At 40.2% G+C, this 18933-nt stretch overlaps 1 protein-coding gene and 1 long non-coding RNA gene across 3 annotated transcripts in view; one reads left to right on the top strand and one right to left on the bottom strand.

Annotated features, from left to right (window-relative positions):
* Window positions 1-205: 205 nt before the first annotated feature.
* LOC147916695 (uncharacterized) lies at window positions 206-1372 on the bottom strand. Its single transcript, XR_015552729.1, has 2 exons — window positions 1312-1372; window positions 206-325 (listed from the first exon to the last, which is right to left on the bottom strand). It is a non-coding gene; the product is annotated as an uncharacterized LOC147916695 (long non-coding RNA).
* Window positions 1373-1442: 70 nt separating this feature from the next.
* BUD13 (BUD13 spliceosome associated protein) overlaps window positions 1443-18933 on the top strand; it is a 95579-nt gene continuing 78088 nt past the window's right edge. For both annotated transcript variants that reach the window (XM_087433721.1, XM_014785139.2), the window contains exons 1-9: window positions 1443-1587; window positions 3867-3957; window positions 7570-7654; window positions 10655-11500; window positions 12723-13024; window positions 14599-14704; window positions 15063-15201; window positions 15521-15705; window positions 15941-16022. In XM_087433721.1, coding sequence (XP_087289847.1) covers window positions 1445-1587; window positions 3867-3957; window positions 7570-7654; window positions 10655-11500; window positions 12723-13024; window positions 14599-14704; window positions 15063-15201; window positions 15521-15705; window positions 15941-16022 — 1979 coding nt within the window. In that variant the 5' untranslated portion in view covers window positions 1443-1444. The remainder of the gene's footprint in view (window positions 1588-3866; window positions 3958-7569; window positions 7655-10654; window positions 11501-12722; window positions 13025-14598; window positions 14705-15062; window positions 15202-15520; window positions 15706-15940; window positions 16023-18933) is intronic.

Raw genomic sequence — 18933 nt, 5'->3', positions numbered from 1 at the left:
GCTTTCCTATCTGGGCCTGTAATGTGACCACTCAGTATAGCCCAGGGGTTAAAAGTTCATGCTTCAGGGCAGTGATCTCCAAACCTGTTATGTTGTACGTCTTTGAACATGTATTTCAAGATATGTGTATTTATTTATGAAGAATGATAATGCCTTCTTGACTAATAAACTTTAAAGCAGCAAGAAAAATTGAACTTCTACATGATGAGATAAAAATAACATTTTATTTAAAAAAATTTGGATTACCTGTTGCAACCCCACTGCTCCCAAGAGTCATGTGGAGTTGGGCAGCTTCCTTAACCTCTCCAAGCTTCAGTTTTCTCATCTGTAAAAGAAGGATAAAACTGAGGATTGTGAGTGTTAAATGCGATAATGCAAGTAAAGCTCTTAATGCTCACAAGAAGAAAAGTCTTTCCTTTTCCCCAAAACCTGAGTATTAGAATTCAATCTCTCTAGCTTCCCTCTTTTGCTATGCTGAAAAGAGATCCAGATCCTTTTCACTGGAAAGATTCTACACAAGAGATAGCTAGGGGCCACCAATAATATCAGACGTGGGGAAGTTACACAGGTTAGAAACCTCCACATTTCTCATAGTAATTATATTGGGTTTGGAATTTCTGACTTTTTTTTTTTAGTAATTTTATTTATTTTTCCCCCCAAAGCGCCAGTAGATAGTTGCACATCCTTCTAGTTGCTGTACGTGGGACGCGGCCTCAGCATGACCTGACAAGCGGTACGTCTGTGCGTGCCGGAGGTCCGAACCCCGGGCCGCCAGCAACGGAGGGCGCGCACTTAACCGCTACGCCACAGGGCCAGCCCCTGACTGCCTCTCTTGAATGGTACCTGGAAGCCTATTAAAGCAGATTCCTCCCCCGCTAAACATACTTAGACTAATAAAAATAACTAACATATATATACTATGTGCCAGGCATAGTTCTAAGTAAGCACTTTACATAGTAATATTATCTCAGTCCTCGCAACCATTGAGTTAGGTGCATTATCCCTATTTTGTTAAATAGCTTGCCCAAGGTCGTGCAGCTAGGAAGTTATGGAACCAGAACTCAAACTTGGATACACTGCAACTCCAGAGCTTATGTTCTTAACTACTACACTACAGTCCTTCTGAAGCTGCTGGGGCGGGGATCTTGTTTGGGTCGTGGTTGTAGCCTCACGGCCACAACAGCATTTGCTGCATAGTCTGCTGAATGAGCCGATGGATGGACAGACAGAAGAAATAGGGTTACGCCGCCTGAGGGACGTAGAGTGGGCGCCGGAGGCGTGCACGTTCCTCGTACGCCCGCAAAAACTCACCTGTCAGCCCGGGTAGTCCCAGACACACTCCGCGACTTCCGGTCCTGGCCCCGCCTTCCCGTCACCGCCGTCCGTTTTGCGTTCAGGAATTTTGGCCCCAGCGCCGAGCCGTCTCCCCTCCCAGGCCGCTGCCATGGCGGCAGCTCCGCCGCTCTCCAAGGCCGAGTATCTGAAGCGCTACTTGTCTGGGGCCGATGCCGGCGTCGATGGGGGCCCTGAGTCCGGTCGCAAGCGTCGCAAAAAGCGGCCGAAGCCCGGCGGGGTCGGCGGCAAGGGGTGAGTTGGTTCCGGCGGGGGCGGGGCCTGCGGCGGCTCGCCGCCCCTCACCTTCCCACCTCCGCCCTCGGCCCCCGGCTCTTCCTTCTCTCTGCCCGGCCGGCCTCGGTCCTCTGACCGCTCGTCCACCCTGCCCAGCTCAGAGCCCGCTCGGGCCGCCCCTCGCGCCCCTAGGCGGGGTCTTGTATGTGTTCAAGCCAGGCTGTAACTTTCATTCCTCGTTTCCCGCGTTTGTAGCCTGCCGACCTCTCCCATAGAGAATGAATGTTGTGCCCTGAGAATAATGCTGGACCCAATTCAAAGCCTCTGTGCTTGGGTGTTTAGGGCCTAGAACCTGTCTGTGAAGGCTCTCAATCCTAAGGACTCTGGTCTTGAGTCAGAGACCTGTGCTCACTTCCTGTTACTCTTAATACTACTACAACTACTAACAATAATAACTAACATTTATACAGCTCTTGTCATGTGCCAGGTACTGTTCTAAGTACTTTAGTCTTATATGAATTTATTTGTCTTATATGAACACTATCACGAAGTAGGTATTGTTATTATCTCCATTTCTCAAATGAGAAAACGTTTGTGCCCCAGTATACTAAGTTGGATAGTGCCCCTCCCCCCCAATTCTTGTCCACCCAGAACCTCAGAATGTGACATTATTTGGATATAGGGTCTTTGCAGATGTAATTAGTTAAGATGAAGTCATACTGGGTTAGGATAGGTGCTAAATCTAATAGGACTGGTGTCCTTTTAAGAAGAGGGAAATTTGGACACAGAAACAGGCATAGAGGGAAGAAGACCACGTGAAGATGGAGGCTGAGATTGGACTGGATTTATGCTGCCACTAGCCAAGATGTGCCGGGGGTTACCAGAAGTTGGAAGAGTCAAGGAAAGACCCTCCCCTAGAGCCTTCCCAGCAGGCATTGCCTTGCAGACACATTGATTTCACAACTGATTTCAGACTTGCAGCCTCCAGAACTGTGAGAGAATACATTTCTGTTGTTTTAAGCCACCCAGTGTGCGATACTTTGTTAGGCAGCCCTAGGAAATTAATATACTCAATAAAGTCAAATAGTTCCAAAGAACTAAACCATTTCCTTTCTTGGTTTGTTTCTTGCCTTATTCTTGCTTTCTGTCTCCTTGCCCCTCTGATATGTGTGGGTTCTTTGGAGGCAGTACCATGTAGTGAAAATAAATTGAGCTTTGGAACAACACTGATCAGAGTTTGAGTCCTAGCTGTGCCACTTTACGGGCTCTGTGGCCTTGGGCAAGATATTTCATCTCTCTAAGCCTCAGTTTTGTCATCTTTAAAATGAGAGTAATATGGGCCGGCCCTGTGGCTTGGTGGTTAAGTGCGTGCGCTGCGATGCTGGTGGCCCGGGTTCGGATCCCGGGTGCGCATCGAGGCACCACTTCTCCGTCCATCCTGAGGCCGAGTCCCACATACAGCAACTAGAAGGATGTGCAGCTATGACATACAACTATCTACTGGGGCTTTGGGGGGAAAAAAATAAAATAAATAAAATCTTTAAAAAAATAAAAAATAAAAAAAAATAAAATGAGAGTAATACTGAATGATATCATTTATATTAAATGGTTATTGTGATTAGAGATGTATAAAGTGACCCTGGCTTTTCAAATAATGACTGTTCACATCATGGCAGTCGTTGTTATTTGGACTCATCCATAGTTTATTCTTGTAACAAACGTTTATTGACTACTTTCTGTGCCAGTTACTGCAGGGTGTTGAGGATGCCACTGTGAATGAGGAAGGCATAGTCCCTATTGTGATGGAGCTTATAGTTTAATGGGGATACAGGCTTTAAACAGCTAATTACACAACTAATTGGTTTATTTCCTTTGTGATAAATGCAATGAAAGTATTCCAAAAATGTGTTAACAGGAGTTCTTAGTTGGGGAGCAGTAAGGGGGAGTAGTCAAGGAAGCTATGCTCAAGGAAGTTATATGTATGCTAGGATCTGAAGAATGAGTAAGAGTTTCCTAGTAAAGAGTGAGAAGAGTAGGTCAGGCAGAGAGAAGGAACTGAGTATGTGAAACCTGATGTGGTAAGGAATTTGTCTCACTGCAGGCGCCAAAAGATGACCAGTGAGGTAGTGAACTGAGGGGGCAGTGGTATGAGATAAAGTTGGCCGTGTCGGCAAAGACCGGAACATGCAGGATTTTGTGGGATTTTGAGCTTTATCCTAGAACCAATAGATAAGTGTTCGTAGGCTGCTGCCCAAGAATGATTCTTCCTTTTTGATCTTTTTATTTTTCACATTTAGAATGCGGATTGTGGATGATGATGTGAGCTGGACATCTATCTCCACCACTAAACCAGAAAAGGAGGAAGAAGATGATGGAGATTTGCCTGTGGTGTGTATCTTTTGAGGCTGTGAGGACTTTGTAATGCAAGACTCTCAATCTCAACTCCAAGTGCAGGATAGATTTGTAAGCGGGAAAATTGAGGGCAGAGAAGAGGTGACTCTTTCCAAAGAGCTACTTTAAAATAGTCTTCTTTGGTGATGCCTATACACTGCCTTCTTTGTTTATGGATGATCCCATTGGCCTAAAAATGGGAACTAATCACAGAGAGAGGCTGGACTCCTCAACATCAGTGATAGAGCCATGATTGGAATTAGTCATGGTTCAGTTTGTTGGAATCTACCTTAGAAACAATGTTCAGGTTCATTTATAAGAAACTTTTTATTTGCCCCTTTTATTCATTGATTCCACTAAGCTTTAACATTGTATACACTTGTTTAAGTACTGGAGATATGCAGATTAATAGAACACAGTGACTGTACTTTAGAGCTCATAACCCTAGAATGGGAGACTGAGTTTCAAATAATTTCAACAATATGATAAATGTCAGAGATACATTTCACATATGTACCAAATGCTATTAGAGCACAAGGGAGGTAGCACACTGTTTATTCCATTGGGAAATTCCATGAAGGATGTAAATATCTGAATTGAGTTTTGAAGGAGCTGTAAGAGCTAGGTGGGCAAAAACAAAGGCAAATAATCTAGCACTGGTATAGTCATGGAACCTTTGCTGAGAATTGCTGAGAAACAAGGTGAAAAGGAGAGCTGTCGATAGGCAGCAGTATACTAAAAGGTTGTAAAGATGAATTCCAGATGAGTGTATTTGATATTAATCTCCAGCATTTTCTAAAATAGGTAATTTAAAAGATGGTTTGTTAGTAATTAAAAGTGAAATAGTGATCTTAAGGCCCCAATTTAGTTTCAGTCAGAATGAATCCCTTAAACCTAGTTAATGTTTATAATTAAGCACTTGGTACATAAGTGAAATGTATCTCTGACATTTATCATATTGTTGAAATTATTTGAAACTCAGTCTCCCATTTTAGGGTATGACCTCTAAAGTACAGACTCTGTGTTCTATTAATCTGTATATCTGCAGTACTTAGATGAGTATACAATGTTAAAGCTTAAGTGAATCAATGAATAAAAGGAGCAAATAAAAAGTTTCTTATAAATGAGCCTGAACATTGTTTTTAAGGTAGATTTCAAAATATTTTTTTATTTTATAAAAGGAATACATAGTTATTGTAGAATATTTGGGAATTATAAGCAAGTTTAAAGTTTTAAAAAGAATATAGTAGGGGCCGGTACGGTGGTTAAGTGTGCAAGTGGTTAAGTGCGCGTGCTCTGCTGCAGCGGCCCAGGGTTCGCCGGTTTGGATCCCAGGCGTGCACCGACACACCACCTGTCAAGCCATGCTGTGGCGGCGTCCCATATAAAGTGGAGGAAGATGGGCATGGATGTTAGCCCAGGGCTGGTCTTCCTCAGCAAAAACAGGAGGATTGGCAGATGTTAGCTTAGGGCCGATCTTCCTCACGATAAAAAAAAAAGAATATAGTAATCATGTATAATGTGACCATTCAAAGATAACAGGTGCTAACATTTGGATGCATGTTGCTTTAATTCATAGATTATACATACTTGTATTTATTTTTCCAAATATAATTGGGATTATACTGTACGTACGGTTTTGGAGCTTCCTCTTTCACTTAATAATATGTTGTGAATACTTTAGTAGAACTTTAAAATATTCTTTGAGAATGTGATTTTTAGTGATTGCATAGTAGCTCAATATACATATTAATTTAATCTGTCATATTAATGGACGTATGTGTTGTCTCCTGTTTTAAAATATCATAATGCTTTGATAACTATCTTGTACATAAATCATTGTAGGAATCTGTTTATTTCTTTATGAAATTATGGTCCTTTTGACCTGTATTCCCATATTGCTTTCTGAGAGGTGGTACTAATTTACACTCCCGCTAGGGGTGTATGAGAATGCCAGTTTCCCCATTTCTTCATCAATACTGGAGCATTATTAACAACAGCAAAAACAACAGCAAACCTATGCTAGTTTGGCAGGTGAATAATGGTATCCAGTATAAGACTATATTATCTGTTTTACATGTCATGGGTATATTTTGTCATTTGCCTTTTCATTTATAATAGTTTTTGACATTTAAAAATTTTAATTTTTATGTAGTCAAGTCTATTAATTTTCCTTTATAATATTATCTTTTGCTCTTATGATTGCCCCCAAACCTAAACAAGGATGGCTTTAGTCCGACTGTTCTCCACACTAGTTAAAACAGATGTCGATTATTGAATTCATCTTTGTTACTGCAAGACCATCACCACCACCAGTAATAATGGCAAAATAATTAGGACAACCACAATGGCAGTGGTGGCACAACAATAATAGGTATAATTTATTGAGCATTTACCATGTACCAAACACTGCTAAGCTTACATGAATTATCTCATTGAATCCTCATACTTTTACTAAAGAGGAAATTGAGGCTTAGAGATAATTTGCCAAAGTTTACACAAATATTAAGTGGCACAGTTGGGGATTTAGATCTCAATTCATCTTGCTTGAAAACCTGTGCTTTTAATGCCCAGGGAGAGATCTCAAAACTAGGTTATATGAGGAATGATGGTAGGATCTCGGGAGAAGAGAAGTAGAGGGGAATTATGACTTGGCTTTGTATGCCACTTCTGGCACTTGTTAGCTTGTGACATTGAGAAAGTTACTTAAGTTCTCTGAGTCATAGTTTGCTGTTTAGCCGTGTGGAGCCCTTCTTTGCGGGGCTATTGTGAAGACTGAGTGAGATAATATAAGTAAGGCGCAAAACACAGTGCCTTCCACATAGTTGCTACTCTGTAACTAGAATTTATTATGCCAGCCATCTCTGAAAGTCTGTTGTGTGGAAAGGGGATCAGTTGCGTCAGAGGTCAGAACTAGTGTCAATGGAAAGAAGTTATAGGAAGGTAGACATGGGTCCAATTAAACTAAGAACCGCCTTGTGACGAGTTCCCTGTCACTGAATTCGTTTCCTGTCAGGGAGGGACTGGGTGAGTGATCATTTATCAAGGATACTAAAGAGAGGATTCCAGATTTGTTTGGCAGTTTGGATGAAATGAAATGTGGTTTTATCTCTTAAAAATTCTGTGATTCTATGTGCATCTTATTGACTTCTTTTGGTTGGATTCGGGAAAACCTATCATCGTGACTACCTACAACGAGAAAGTTTTCGTAAGGAGCCTGAAGCCCTTAATGAGCGATAGGCGTGATAGGGAACTTGTGTTTTCACTCCGAATGTAAAAGTGAAAAGGTAAAAGGAATATAGCTTTTAGCTTTTAAGTGGCACTTGTGTACCTGGCAGGTTAATAAAAAAGTTTGTAATGAAAGAAATTAACCTTTGGAGGGAATTTGATTAGTCAGAGAAAGATCTATAACTAAACCGCCCAGTGACGATCAGGTGTTTATGGAGCAATCATAACTGAGGACCACTATGTGTTTCTTCATGGCCATTTTGGGTCTGTGTGCCATGTATATTAGGAATGGGAATGGTCATAGCTTCAGGTTCTTGAGACAGCAGTGCTCCTTGGCTGGATCCTCTGGGTTTCCTCACCATAGTGTCCACACTCCCACAGGTGGCTGAGTTTGTGGATGAGCGGCCGGAAGAAGTAAAGCAGATGGAAGCGTTTCGTTCTAGTGCCAAATGGAAGCTTCTGGGAAGTAAGTTCCAACAATAAATAAATCTAAGTTTCCCATTTATAGGGGAAGCTTTTTTTTCTGTTCTATTCTTTTCCTTTAGAGGAATGCATAGTTTATTTTAGTGTGTCATTGATCCTGAAAAATATGATGTGAAAAAGAATTCAGAACTTGTTCAGAGGTAGTAAGACACGGGAACTGGGAGACCAGGTATCCTGTATTCTCTTATATTTTGGTATTAGGGTTAGAGGTCAGGAAGAGACTCATTTGGGGGCATTTCAGCACCCACTCCTCTCTGGCCCAGAATATGAGAGCACTTAGTATATAGGCAGGACTTTGGAGGAGTTTACGAGAATCTGAGGAACAGAGTTTGGAGACTTCAGCAACCTCTGTCCTCTTCTAGAATGAAGCCACTCACATGTGGGTTAAGGACCAATGGTTTCTGTCCTTTTTATTTGTGTTAGTAGATCTTTGTTTGTTATTTCCTTAAATATTATATTTTACAGTGCATCATCCTCTGCTTGCCCACTGTACACCCTCTTCCTAGGCTAATAATTTAACTCCCTATTTAAAAAAAATGTTTGAGATTTTGAGAATTCCATAAAGAGCGTTTGTCATGTCTGAGCAGAGACGAGACCTAGTCTTATTTGCCTTGGTATTCCCCCCAGCTAGCACAAAGAGGTGCCGTTAATAAATCTTTGTTGAATTGTTAATAAGTATTTGATTTTTGCAGCCTACTGCTCTTTGGTAAATCATCACTTGAGGCTTAGCAGTCACTGCCCCTTTTCGAAAAGCTTGGTAGGTAGGTCTATGTACTAAAGGACACAGACTAAGAAATACTTAGTCCCAGTGAGTCACAGCCTTGGTCCCAGCAGTCGTTCGGGCTCTGTGTGGCCAGTGGAAGTGTGCTGGTTTTTTACTCCCTGTGTTCATTCCTTCATAAACTAGGATCTTGCTTCTTGATAGTTGTTTAACTGCGGTTTACCCCTGATGCTCATTCCTTTTTCACACATGGAGGGTTAGGAGAATTAACTCCTAAAAAGGATTTGTTCTTTCTGTGTTATACTCTGTGCCCTTAGGTTAACTATCCTACAATTCTGATTAGAAAAAAATGCATAACAAAAGTGACAGTTGGCTGTAGGTTAGTGATCACCACTGCCTCAGTTAATTTTCAGTACATTATTATTATGTTTTATGAATGAAAACTTTGTTATCAGTATTCTTTTATCAGAATTCTGTTCACTCTCATCCGTTATTTTCTGCCTTATCCTGTAGTTGTCTTTCTAGTCTTTTCCGCAATCCTTTTTCAGAGAGAATCTTTTGGTCTTCATATCAGTAGGGCTAGGAAGTGATACACACAGACACACATACACACACACACACACACACAGTTCTTTTTCTTTTGCTTCATTCTCACTCCCCCTCTCCATTTGTTACTGGAAATATCCTCGCTGATCTCTGACCTTTACTTCCTTTTTATAATTATGGAATTTATCACCCTCATGGATTAGATTTACTGTCAAGTCTCCTACAGATATCAGTACTTTTCTCTGAGGGGTGGATTCCAATCAGATAGGCCTATTCCCCAAAGTAAAGGAGTTGACTTGGGTTAATTCATCCATTTAACAATTATTCACCTAGCTGTTATTTGTATTTGGGCCATGGAGCTCAATGACAAGAAATAGAGGGAGAGGAAAAACTGAGTTTTGGAAATGTCCTGGGTTGCTATAAATGTTTTTTTGTGTGTGTGAGGAAGATCAGCCCTGAGCTAACATCTGTCACCAATCCTGCTCTTTTTGCTGAGGAAGAGTGGCTCTGGGCTAACATGCGTGCTCATCTTCCTCTACTTTATATGGGACGCTGCCACAGCATGCCCTGACAAGCAGTGTGTCGGTGTGCGCCTGGGATCCGAACCCGGGCCGCTGCAGTGGAGCGCATGCACTTAACCGTTACGCCACCAGGTGGCCCGCTATAAATGTTTTTATAGCAACATCCTGTTATGCCTTTGAAAATTGAGTGTCTCAAACTCTTTTCTCAACTACATATTTTTAAAGATTGAACATGGACTCTGGAGTCAAACAGATCTGGATATGGATATTCACTCCACCACTTATTAGCAGTATGACTTTGGCAAATTACGTAATCTTTCTGAGTGTCAACTTCCTCATCTATAAAATGGGAATGACAATATTTATCTCCTAGGCTTGTTGTGAGAATTAAACGAGGTAATCTATAGAAAACACTGGCAGTAGGTGTTCAGTAAATGTTGATTCTTTTTTTTCTGGTGATCTGCCCCTATCTGATAAGGAGCACAGTGACATGGATTAAATAGCATTTCATTTTGATGTGGCACATGTTTAGTAATTTGCCTTTTGAAAGAAGAATGAGTACAAACTATAAATTACCTGGGCTAAATATCAGTAGGAGCCTCTGACTGGGAACTCTGTACAAATAAGGTTTTGGGAAGAGCACTGGGTTGGGATTTAGAAGACTGGGGTTCTAGCCTGTCTCTTCATCTTGGTAGCTGTGACCTGAGGTAAGAAATCACTCAGCTCCTTGGAGCTTCTGTTTTTATGTCTGTAAAACAAGGATACCTGCTCTGCTTACCTTATAAGGTTTAATATAAAAATGTATTTAAAATGCTCTACAGCCCGGGTTCGGATCCCGGGAGCGCCCGGAGGCACCACTTCTCCGTCCAACGCGAGGCCGAGTCCCGCGTACAGCAACTAGAAGGATGTGAACCTATGACATACAACTATCTACTGGGGCTTTGGGGGGAAAAAGCTGAATAAATAAAATCTTTAAAATGCTCTACAAGTTTATAAGTTGTTAGGCAAATAAGAGAGATTGTTGTTAAAATTTACGAGTGCTGGTTTGTTGCCCCTAAACAAAAGCGCTATGCAGACCTTTTGGGCTTTCTGATTAGTTTTGAGATGTATGCTGCTGGGGAATCTTTTGAAATTTTGGGTACTGGAGGTGAACAGAGCATTTGTGGGACTCTGACTCTTTGCTATTTGTGTTTAGGCCACAATGAAGATCTACCCTCACATAGACCGTTCCATCATGATACCCCGGATTCATCTCCTCCAAGGAGGGTCCGTCATGATACCCCGGATTCATCTCCTCCAAGGAGGGTCCGTCATAACACCTCAGATTCGTCTCCTCCAAGGAGGGTCCGTCATGACACTCCGGATTCGTCTCCTCCTGGGAGGGTCCGTCATGACACCCCAGATTCATCTCCTCCTAGGAGGGTCCATCACGACTCCCCAGATCCTTCTCCTCCTAGGAGGGTCCGTCACGACTCCCCAGATCCTTCTCCTCCTAGGAGGGTCCGTCACGATTCACCAGATCTGTCTGCTCCTAGGAGGGTCCGTCATGATTCCCCAGATCCATCTTCCCATGGGAGGGCCTGTCATGATTCGCTGGATCGTTCTCCCCTCAGGAAGCCTCATCGTCATTCTTCAGGTGTATCTCCCAGGAAGGCCCGTCATGACACCCCAGATCCATCTCCTCCTAGGAGGGCCCATTGCAATTCCTCAGATATCTCTCCCCTCAGAAGTGCCCTTAACAGCTCCCCTGACACATCTAAACCTAGAAGGACTCTTGACTCTCTGGGTACCTCGCAACTCAGAAGGGTCCGTCATGACTCCCCTGATTTGGCTCCGGATGTCCCTCATTCACTGCCCAGAACCAAAAGCAGTAAAGCCCCAGAAAGAGCCTCTAGCAAAACTTCCTCACATTGGAAGGGGCCAGGACCCTCTCATCCATCACTCCTAAAGAACAGCAAGTGTGAGTATGATTCGGACCTCTCTCCTCCACGAAAAAAGCAAGCAAAATCTCATTTCGGAAATAAGCAGCATGATTCTAAAGGTGAGCCTTTGATTGTCCACCAGAGGGACTTATTCTGTAGGCACTGTCTTTTGTGCTATTTACTTGCTTTATTAGGTATTTGTGATCTTTAGAAATGAGAATGGAGTTTCTTTGGAGAAGTTTTAAGAACTGTGGGGGAGTGATGAGAGGTTGGGTTGAGGAGAGTTAAAAATTCACCGTGTCAGGGAGGAAGTTTTTATATATCCTTTTGTTTATTCTACCCACCCCATCTAAAAGTACTGCATGTTTGTTGCAGAAACTTCAGAACATATACAAATGCATAAAGAAGCAGAAAAAAGGTCGTACAAAATTCGGTCATTCAGAGGCAGTCACTGTTGTAGTCAGTTCTTTTAGTGTTTCTTCTGTTCATTTTTGATGTAGTTGAGCCCTGTCTGTGCAGTATATATATACTGCATGTATAATTTTGCCTGGGTTTTTCACTTAACATTATCTTCCCTATATCATAAAAACATCTTTGTTAATATAATTTTTATTGGTGTTCTATTACATAAATTTACTAAGCCATTTCCCTAATATTGCATATTTTAGGTTATTTCTAAATTTGTGCTTTTATAGTTCTATAATGAACACCCTTGTACATAAACTGTTGCTCCATTCTGGATTATTTCTTATCTACTTCTAGATAGATTTCCTGGAAGTTTAAGTACTTCTAGATGTGTTTTCTAGGAAACTAAGTAGAAATTGATTTACTGGGTCAGAGAGCTGTATGTTTTTAAGACTGTCGATACGTATTGCAGATTGCTTTTTTGGGAGGTGATTTGTGATGCTTATGCCTACAACTCAGGCCTGTGTGGGGAAATTGGTTTACTCCATCTTTTGTCCCTAGGTAGTGTTTTAAGTTTTAAATTCAAATACATTGTTATCCTTTAGTGTGAAGACATCAGAATATATTCTAGGTAGTTTTGACTTTTGCTGAGATCTGAGTGCAAGTTTTTTGCCCATTCTGTGCCTGGATACATGTGACATAGATAAGTGTGTTGAGATCTCACAGTCACTAGTAACTTGGGAATAGAATACCATGTCCTGCCTACTGTTTTAAAAGTTGTCTCTGGCTTTGCTGTTCTCTCATGTCATCCATGCTTGTATTTAGGTTAGTGATAGTTCTTCATAGGAGGACTAAATGAATATTAAACGTTAGCCTGGTTAGTTCTTTTTTTAGATTCTGCCAAGGGGATTAAAGATTTTATTCTTTAATTTCTAGGCTCTTCTCCCAGCCATAGGAAATTTCGTGCAAGCTCTTCACCTAGGAGACATCAGAGTCACACCTTGGACTCTTCTTCCTACCCAGGTGACAGTTGGAAAGCCTCTGATTCAGATCTTTCTCCTCCGAGGCATAAACAACGTCTAGGGCGCCGGGATTCTGATTCAGATCTGTCACCTCCACGGAATAGACCTAGACACCAGAGCTCTGATTCTGACCTCTCTCCACCGAGGAGGAAACAGAGGGCCAAATCTTCTGATTCCGATCTGTCTCCACCTCGAAGGAGTCAGCCTCCAGGAAAGGTAGGAATTTTCGGGAGCTGTATCCTTCTCTTAGAGTGACTCTTGTGTTCTAGCTGTGTACAAGTCCCAGAGATCCAAGCCAGAGGAGGAGGATGTAGCTCTTGGTAGTATAGTAAATCTAGTTCAAAGGACTGGGCTAGTGACCTTTCCTTCTCTCTGAAGGCAGGACTGTCTATGACCCAGCCCAGCTAAACTTGCAAAGATGCAATTTCCTAAGTAGCTTCTGCCTTTATAGCCTCTTAATTCCACAAATCTCATTTTAATAGAGAATAACTTCCTATTTTCTTATGAATAAAGTGAGAACTGAAGTTTACAGAGTAGAGTTAGAAGTACAAACCTTGTGTCAAACAGATCACGTATTTGAATCCTACTGCTGCCACTTAGTGTCTGTGAGATTCGAGCAAGATATGTAATATCTCTAAGCCTCAGTTTCTTCAGCTGTAAAATGTGCATAATAGTAGTACATACTTCATAAGGTTATTGTGAGAATTAAATGAGTTAGTGTAAGTAAAACTCTTAGCACAGTGCCTGGGACAAAGTAAGCATTTAATGTAAGAAATTTATTATTATAAATTGAACTGTAGGTCTCTGTATCCAGAGCTTAAGGAGAAGCAACTAAAATATAAAACTACTTTTAGAAATCGTATCACCTGGGAAGTCAGTGTTTTGTTTTATTTTAAATCTATGATGAAGGCTGAATTGCCAAAAAAATCCATGTGAACGCTGAGTAATTGTGTTGTGAAGAATACCAGTACTAGTATAGGAATCTTATTCTGGTGAGTTGGTTAAGAAACGGAATGATAGAGCCTGTGGTGTGCACATTTCCCTCCAACAGAGACTTTTGAGAGACAACACAGGTAGGTCTCCTCTATAGCCCACGTGGTCCTGGCAGGGTAGACCAGCCTGTCCCTAACCCGGGAATGGGGGTTCTTCTCTTTTGGGGAACAAAGTGAGGTCTGAATTTCAACTGGATCCCTTGACATTTTATGTATCTTTTTAGTCCATGGACAATTTAATATTAGTCAAATTTAGCACATTGCTTAAGGATATCAGAGTTTACTGTATAGTCAGTTTGTGGATTGGTTTGTTATCTGGATACAAAGTGGACTTTAGTAAAAAGTTTTGGTTTGGTCATATCTTGTCATTATCCTGAAATATATCTACAATTTAAGGATCTTAAAATATAAGCTTGAGCTTGTATTTTAAATGGAATATTTTATCAATGTGGGTTTCTACTGGAGGGCTTAGAGCTTGATACGGGTTTTAACCAGGTGACCTGAGAGTGAGTCTTCACCTGGGCAAAAATACAGATGCTTACCCTTTCCTTTAATGTCTTGTTGGTTTGTGTATTTGTTTACTCTTAAAATTGATAGTACTATTAATTTTGCATGAAATTCAATTTTATTTCTTTTCTATTTTGTGAATCGTGTGGTCAATAATGGGAATATAAAGCTAGAGTTTTTGGTTTGGTTATTGCTGATCATCAGACAAAAATGCACCTAACTGTGTATACCCATGGAGCCTACTGCTGCATTTTCTCATTAATGTTGGATACTCCCTTTTCCATTGCATAGGCTGCACATATGTATTCTGGGGCTAAAACTGGGTTGGTGTTAACTGACATACAGCAAGAGGAGCAGGAGCTCAAGAAACGGGACCAAGAATCCATGGCGTTTGAAGGTAAAAATGTGCAAGTGCAGAGACCAGTCGAGGCTCATGTAGCTTTTATTATTTTTTTTAATGTAGCTTATTGTAACTGACATTTTAAACTTTTTATTGCTATTGACTTTCAGCTCTGGTTTTATGCATTATTTTAACTTCTCAGTGGGTCCAAGTGGGTCTTTTCCTTCTTGAAAAATGTTATTTTTCAGGATCATCACCAATATGCACTTAGATATTGGTAAGAACTACTTGTAGTCTGGCTGCAAAACTGGTTATCCAGCATCAGAATCCCAAGTGGTTGATTTCAGCTGTTAGAATATTATTTCTGATTTTGATACGTGATGTTTAGCTTTAAAAATATAATTTTCCTTTGCAGCTGAATTCCAATATGCTGAAACAGTATTTCGAGATAAGTCTGGTCGTAAGAGGAATTTGAAACTGGAACGTTTAGAGCAAAGGAGAAAAGCAGAGAAGGACTCGGAGAGAGATGAGCTGTATGCCCAGTGGGGAAAAGGGTAAGAGAACCGCTGAAAGAGGAAACAAGGCTGCAGAGACTGGAGGAAGTCATTTCTCTACTCTTCTGGGAAGTTAGTTCCTTGTTCTGCCTTCAGAGGCTATTTTGAGGAATGGGAAGTTCAGTGTGCTGAGTCTCCTACCTAAGATACTGATATATTCCACACTTGCAGGTGGTATTCTAGGAATTTCACCCTTTTCAGTATTTGACTTAGGCTGCTAGAATGAAGAGATTCTCCAGATGTAGCAGGGTGGTCTGTCTCAATGTAAGAGTGGAAATGTTAAACTGGATAGCAGACACTCTTGGTTCTTTTTGCCCAGGCTTGCCCAGACCCGGCAGCAGCAACAAAATGTGGAGGATGCTATGAAGGAAATGCAAAAGCCCCTGGCCCGCTATATTGATGATGAAGATCTGGATCGGATGCTGAGAGAACAAGAAAGAGAGGGGGACCCAATGGCCAACTTTATCAAGAAGAATAAGGCCAAGGAGAACAAGAATAAGAAAGGTGAGCCTTCTGGGAATCATCGGAGGTGGAGGTGACTTAAGGGAAGAGAGAGAATCATTAGGGTGATAATACATAGCTATGTGCAAAGAAGGTTTTCCCATACAATTTTAGATTCCTTGTATTTGGAGATTTAGGTTCAACTCAGTAGAAATTTCTGTATAAACATTTTTTTCCCCACTGCCATCCAGCTGTAAATTGAATTATACAGGTAACTAACTTCTCTCTCTCTCATTAGTGAGACCTCGTTACAGTGGCCCAGCACCTCCTCCCAACAGATTCAATATCTGGCCTGGATATCGCTGGGATGGAGTGGACAGGTAAGCCTGAGTATTTCCTACATTTTTGTTTTCTCTTCATCTGACCCTAACCTTCCTTAACTGTTCTTAAATCACTCTATACTCTACCTCATTCTCTGCTCTAATCACAAGGTTAATAACATGCAGTTTGTTTGCTTCTATTTCTGAGGTCCTCAGATCCCATTTCCCATACTTAGAACACCCTTCCTCCTCCTCTTTCCTTTTCAAATCTTTTTAAAGCTATGGACAAACAACTCAGGTGGTCCATATAGGACACTAATGTTGTTTTCTAAGGTTTAGGGGGGTAAGTGATGGGTGGCAGTTGGAGCCTTCTGTATGTTGTATCTTTAAAATGTAGCCCTTGAACTTTCTCTTCACTGCCTTAGGAGTGAGTTACTTGTAGTGTCTCACTGACCCCTACCACCTTATCTATTCACTTACCCATATCTGTACCCACATACTCTAATTTCCTGTCTGTTGTCATGGATGAACTATATATGCTCCTCTCCAAAGTCAGTCTGTCTGCTTACATATTAGATGCCATCGCCTCTTGCCTACTAAAGGACATTGTTCTAGCATCTAGCACAGTGAGTCTCAAACTTTTTGATTTTAAGACCCCTTTACAATCTTAAAAATTATTGAGGATCCCAAAAAACTTTTGTTTATGTGAATTATATCTATTAATATTTACCATATTAGAAATTGAACTGAGAAGTTTAAAAAGTATTTATTAATTCATTAAAAAAATAATAAAGCCATTATGTTAATATAACCATATATATATATGTTTTTTTTTGCTGAGGAAGATTAGCCCTGAACTAACATCTGTTGCCAATCTTCCTCATTTTTTGCTTGAGGAAGATTAGCCCTGAGCTAACATCTGTGCCAGTCTTCCTCTACTTTATATGTGGGTTGCCCCCACAGTGTGGCTGATGAGTGGTGTAAGTCCATGCCTGGGATCCAAACCCACGAACCTGGAGCACTGAAGCAGAATGCGTGGAACTTAACCACTACACCACAGGGCTGGCCCTGATGTAACCATATTTTTACAGAAAAAAATCTATATTATCCAAATAAAAAAAATAGAAGAATGGCATTGATTTACATTTTTGCAAATCTCATTAATGTCTGGGCTAATAGTAGACAGCAGGATTCTGCATTTAGTCTGTTGCAATATGTTTAGTGGAAGTATAGGAAGAAAATTCAGCCTTATACGTAGATACATAGGTAGTTAGAAAAGTAAGGTGTATCATATTTTTTAATACTATAGAGTAGTAGTTTCTTAAAGGTTATTTGAAATATGGAATCTGAAACCATATTAAAAAACTTTTCATACTGTTACATTGAAATCCATTGTTTTTTTTTCCACTTTGGATGGATCTTTTACCCATGCATGGTTTTATAACCATGCACTGGTCATTTTGAAAATATTGTTTTCTTGAGTTTTTCAGACCTTCCAAATGTTGACTTATTTCATTATACAGTATCAAATAATCATGTATTTGTTAACATTACCTTTGATCTCATCACAAAAATCTTTAAATAATGGAAAGCTAAAGAGTTCATGGTGGTGGATACAAGTTTTTCAGAATTCTGATGTACGGTTAAAAGCTCAAATTTTATCACTGCCAACAAATATTATCAGTTGTTTTTCTTGAAGTAAAGCTCACTTTGTATAATAGCGTTTTTGTAGAGTCCCTCAGATTTTGTATCTAGAGGATCATGTCCTCTGTGAATTCAGACAGTTTTACTTCTTCCTTTTCAATCCATATGCCTTTTGTTTCTTTTTCTTGCCTTATTGCACTAGCTAGAACTTACAGTGCAGATGTTGAATAGAAGTAGTAAGAGCAGACACCTTTGCCTTGTTCCTAATCTTCAGAGGAAAACATTCAGTATTTTATCATTAAATATGTTGTAAACTATAGGTTTTTTATAGATTCCCTTTATTGAGTTGAGAAAGTTCCTTTCTATTCCTAGTTTGCTGAGAGTCTTTTTCAGAAATATATATTGGATTTTGTTCAAAATATTTTTTCATTTCCTTTTGGTTCATTCTTTGATCCATGAGTTACTTAAGGAGTGCGTTGTTTAATTCCAAACATTTAGACTTTTCTAGATATTTACTGTTACTGATTTCCAATTTAATTCCATTAAGGTCAGAGAATATACTCTAATATTTTAATCTTTTGAAATTTAGTAAGATGTGTTTTATGGCCCAGTATATGGTTTACCTTGGTGAATAGTCTGCGCTTGAAGATAATAAATATTCTGTAGTTGTTTGGGGTAGTGTTTTGAAAAAATTTTTTTGTATGTTTTTTAAATAAACTTTTTGTTTGGGAGTAATTTTAGATTTGCAAAAGTAGTATAAAGAATTCCTGTACACTCCTCATACATTTTCAATTCCTTTCATTACATTACCGTGGTACATTCATTAAAACTAAGAAACTATCATTGGTATGTTACTATTAATATACCAAATTTTATTTGGATTTCACCAGTTTTTCTGATAATATCCTTTTTCTGTTCAAGAATCCAATTCAGGATACCACATTGCATTTAGTTGTCATGTCTCCTTAGTCTCCTCTGATCTCGGACAGTTTCACAGTCTTTCTTTGTTTTTTGTAACCTTGACAATTTTTTGGAGTATGGTCAGATATTTTATAGAATGTCCCTCAAATTGGGTTTGTCTGATGTTTTTCTCATGATTAGACTGAGGTTGTGGGTTTCTGGGAAAAATGCCACAGTAGTAGAGTGCCCTTCTTCTCATCACATCATTTTGGGGGGCACATGATATCCATGTGACATCACTAGTGATGTTAACCTTGATCACTTGGTTAAGGTAGTGAGTGTTTGCCAGGTTTCTCCATTTTAAAGTTACTATTTTTCCCCTCCTGTTCTGATACTCTGTTCTCTGGAAGTGAGTCGCTGAGTTCAG

Source organism: Ceratotherium simum, chromosome 7, assembly GCF_057802395.1.
Source record: "Ceratotherium simum simum isolate JZ-2026a chromosome 7, ASM5780239v1, whole genome shotgun sequence".
In the NCBI taxonomy this organism is placed as follows: Eukaryota; Metazoa; Chordata; class Mammalia; order Perissodactyla; family Rhinocerotidae; genus Ceratotherium; species Ceratotherium simum.
Note: the sequence above shows the minus strand (reverse complement) of the source record. Positions and strands in the feature narration are given on the sequence as shown.